The sequence below is a fragment of the Bubalus bubalis genome, chromosome 8, assembly GCF_019923935.1.
Source record: "Bubalus bubalis isolate 160015118507 breed Murrah chromosome 8, NDDB_SH_1, whole genome shotgun sequence".
NCBI lineage: Eukaryota > Metazoa > Chordata > Mammalia > Artiodactyla > Bovidae > Bubalus > Bubalus bubalis.
In genome coordinates, this window is record NC_059164.1 from 23,878,968 (window position 1) to 23,882,854 (window position 3,887).

Below are 3,887 nucleotides of genomic sequence, written 5' to 3' on the forward strand. Positions count from 1 at the left end.
ATACTCTATAAATTGGCTGCAGAAAAAAAAATGTAAGAATACAACTATCTTTGGTAATGACATCAAAGAGATTTCTACAAATGTGAAACAGTGCCACACATTTCACCAAAATTTTTCATATATGGTTATTTTTCAGAATAGCTGCCAGTAAGTATGTTTTATTGCTGCACGTGTTAATTTCTCCATGAAAAATGTAGATATGTAAGAAATCCAACTTTGTAAACTTTAGCCTGGTTTATTTTCTGTAAGCAAGCAAATTATTTGGTTGATGAAGAATAAATACATATATTTCCTAGTAGTCTCATTGAAATTCAAGAATTTCTTAATGGTTTTAGGTTTAATACAAATTACTTTCACCCCTCTCTTCCCATCTAAATTTGGTTATAGGAGGGGAAATGGGGATAGAGCCGGGCCCGTGCTACAACACTCGGTGAGGCAAGAGTGTTAATTTCTCAGTCTTGGGTGAAGGGAAATAAGTTAAGTATATGCTCTGAGGAGAGCTATGAAAAGCATATCCACTGGAATTTTGATATGCTATCATCACCACATTGCTTTAAAGCCTAGCTTGAAGGATTTTGAGCATAACCTTACTAGCATGTTAAATTGTTGTAATTACTTACACTATAATTATTTCAGTGATGTTAGTAATGCCTGCCTGTTCTTTTGTTTGGTTACATTTACCAGTTCATTCTTTTATTTTAAACTTTGTCTATCATTATCTTATAAATATATTTGTAAAATAACAAATGCCAGGTTTTTATTTTTCTCAAATTTCAACCAAAAATTTAAAACTTATTCATGTATTTTTAGTTAGTATCTAAGTTTGGACTTAATTATGTCACCCTCTTTGCTTTCTGGTTTTCTTTTTTTTTTTTGGATGTAGGCTTTTTCCCCTCTTGTCTTTTGCTATTTAAGCATGTTATGTTTTCTCTGCACAGTTTTTTAGTAATATGGATATTTTATTTTTAGCTTTATTGAAATTTAAATGATAAATACATTTTTAAGATATTTCAAGTTTATGATACTATGACTTGATATATTACATATACGTGGTGAAAGGATTTCACACTTCAAGTTTAATTATCAAATCCATCACATTACATATTTACCTTTTTTTCTAGCAATAACATTTATGTTCTAACTTTCTTAACAAATTTTAATTTAACAATACAGTGGTATCAACTACAGTTGCCATGCTATATATTAGACCCATTATACTTTATTAATCTTATAACTGAAAGTCTTTACTATTTTACTTAGTTGTCCTTACTTCCCCCCAGCCCATAGCCCCTGGCATCCACTTTTCTACTTTCTGTAAGTTTGACTTATTTTCTGTCATATTCCACACAGGTGAAAAGTGATAGCATGCAATACTTGCCTTTTTCTACCTTATTTCACTAAGCATAATATCCTCTAGATTCGTCCATGTTGCCAAGACAGAATTTCCATCTTTTTAATGGCTGAATAATATTTCTAGTGTGTGAACAATCCTGCACTTAATATGGGGCTACAGATATCTTTTGGAGACGTGGTTTCGTTCCCTTTGGATATATACCCAGGAGAGGGATTTCTGAATCCTATAGATAGAAGGATCTATTTTTATTTTCTTAAAGAAACTCCATACTGTTTTCCACAATGGCTGTAGCAGTTTACATTCTCACCAATGGTGTACAGGGGTTCCTTTTTCTCCACATCCTCGTAAGTATTTCTTAACTCTTGTTCCTTTGATGATAGTCATCCTAATAGATATAAGGTGATATCTCAGTGTGCTTTTGATTTACATTTCACTGGTGATTAATGGTATTGAGCACTTTTCATGTACCTGTTGGCCATATGTATGCCTTCTTTGGAAAAATGTTTATTCAGGTCCTTTGCCCACTTTTTTTTTTTTTTTTTTTAAACATTTATATAAATTTTTATTTAAACAGTAAGTTAGAAATCTTATTTACATTAATTTCTTTGTTCTCCCAAAAGGGCATCTAAAATCACACTGCCACCCCTCGGAGGACATAATAAATGTTCGCCAACACTGGTCGGTGTCACCGTTTCTAAGGAGAGAGGAGGGAGGAGGAGGGGCCTCCGGCTGACGGCCCCGCCGGCTACAAGCACAGAGGCCAGCGTGCCCGCGGCGCGAGCGCCCTCCGTCGGCCAGACCCAAGAACAAGGCAGGGCTGGGCCATCTCGCGTCTTCTCCACCTGTGAGGTGTGATTTATTTTTCTCTTCCCAGTTGCGGACCACGTGGAGCCCTGGGGCGTCACAAAGCCCCGCACTGTGGGGCTCCTCTGGCACTGGCGTTAGGGCCAGTGGGGGTCACCGTCCCCGGCCTCTGGCCGCTGTCACAGTGCGTCCTCTTCGCTGCAGCCTCCGCCGACCATGAAACGGAACTCCTGGAGGTGAGACCCCGTGGAAGTGGACGAACGCGCCAGCCACCACAAAGATGTGGAACAGCTGATGAGAGTGAAACCAGATGTCACACTTGCCGGGGAAGAAGCGCTCGGGGATGCGGGCAGCGTACAGGGCCGCCCCCGTGATGTAGAGGCCGGCCATGAGCAACAGCCAGCCGATCTGCCCGATGGTGGCAGCCTTCAGGAAGCCCTCCGAGATGACGTAGTGCAAGGCGGGGATGATCCCGCTCAGGCCGAGGCCCAGAAACACTCCTGCTCTCACGCCCCGGTACTGGGGGGTGGCGAACATGTCCCACTGGGAGACGATGATGGCTGCGATGCCCAGAACACAGATAACAATCAAGTAGATGAAGCAAGGTTGCGGGTTACAGTAGAAGGAGTAATAAAGCCAAGGAACAAAACTTCCCATAATCAGAAGAGCAATACCAGAGTAATCCAGTTTGGAGAAGATCCGGGAGACCCCTTCTGAGTGGCAGTAGACTGTGTGGAACAGCCATGAGAAAGAAAGGCAGAGAATGGCCCCCAGGAAGAATAATCCAAAGACCACCTTTTCCTGCAGGGGGGCCACAAAGGAGATGTTGGGGCGAAACATATAAAAGATCCCCAGGCACAGGAAGAACACACAACCCAAGAGATGTGTCCAGATGTTGCCTGTCTCGGTGTGTATTCTGAAAATGCTCTTAAAACAGGCCCGGAAAGAAGGCATGGGGGGCCGGTGTCCATGCAGGAGGAAGTCGTTATCCTTGAGCCACTCAGGTAGCACGTCGTGAGGGATCACTCGCCATCGACCCTCCCAGACCTTACAAACAAACTCTTCCATCCTCTCCATGGCATGGTGGGCTTGCAGGAGGGGGGACATGCCCATGAACCCCTCATCTTCCTGAGATGCTCCATCATCGCACTCACGCTCCTCCACGCTTTTTTTATGATAGGAAGAAAGGACAGACGCCGCTACGAGAGGCTCCCGACCTCCGTGGTGGACGCCACTGTCACAGCTCCTCGCGCCATCGAGCTGGTGCCCTTTCCTGAGCCTGACAGCTGGCTCTGGAGTCTTGCTGTGCTCCAACCGGTTTTCCTCTGTCTCGTTCATGGGACACCCAAGGCTTTCTGACAAAGAGTTCTTTCTTTCTGTCCCTTCTTCTTGGGAGGGTGGATGTTTAGGATACTGAGTTGACTGTTCATCGAGTCAGTGATGCCATCCAGCCATCTCATCCTCTGTCGTCCCCTTCTCCTCCTGCACCCAATCCCTCCCAGCATCAGAGGCTTTTCCAATGAGTCAACTCTTCACATGAGGTGGCCAAACTACTGGAGTTTCAGCTTTAGCATCATTCCCTCCAAAGAAATCCCAGGGCTGATCTCCTTTAGAATGGACTGGTTGGATCTCCTTGCAGTCCAAGGGACTCTCAAGAGTCTTCTCCAACACCACAGTTCAAAAGCATCAATTCTTCGGCGCTCAGCCTTCTTCACAGTCCAACTCTCAC

General features: G+C 43.6%; 1 protein-coding gene across 1 annotated transcript; it reads right to left on the minus strand.

Moving 5' to 3' along the window:
• Nucleotides 1-1,901: 1,901 nt before the first annotated feature.
• LOC102408354 (adiponectin receptor protein 2-like) lies at nt 1,902-3,595 on the minus strand. The gene is given in 2 exon segments (XM_044946503.1): nt 1,902-2,395; nt 2,397-3,595. Coding segments are annotated over 2 exon segments (1,158 nt in total). The 5' UTR covers nt 3,497-3,595; the 3' UTR covers nt 1,902-2,337.
• Between the last annotated feature and the right edge of the window lie 292 nt (nt 3,596-3,887).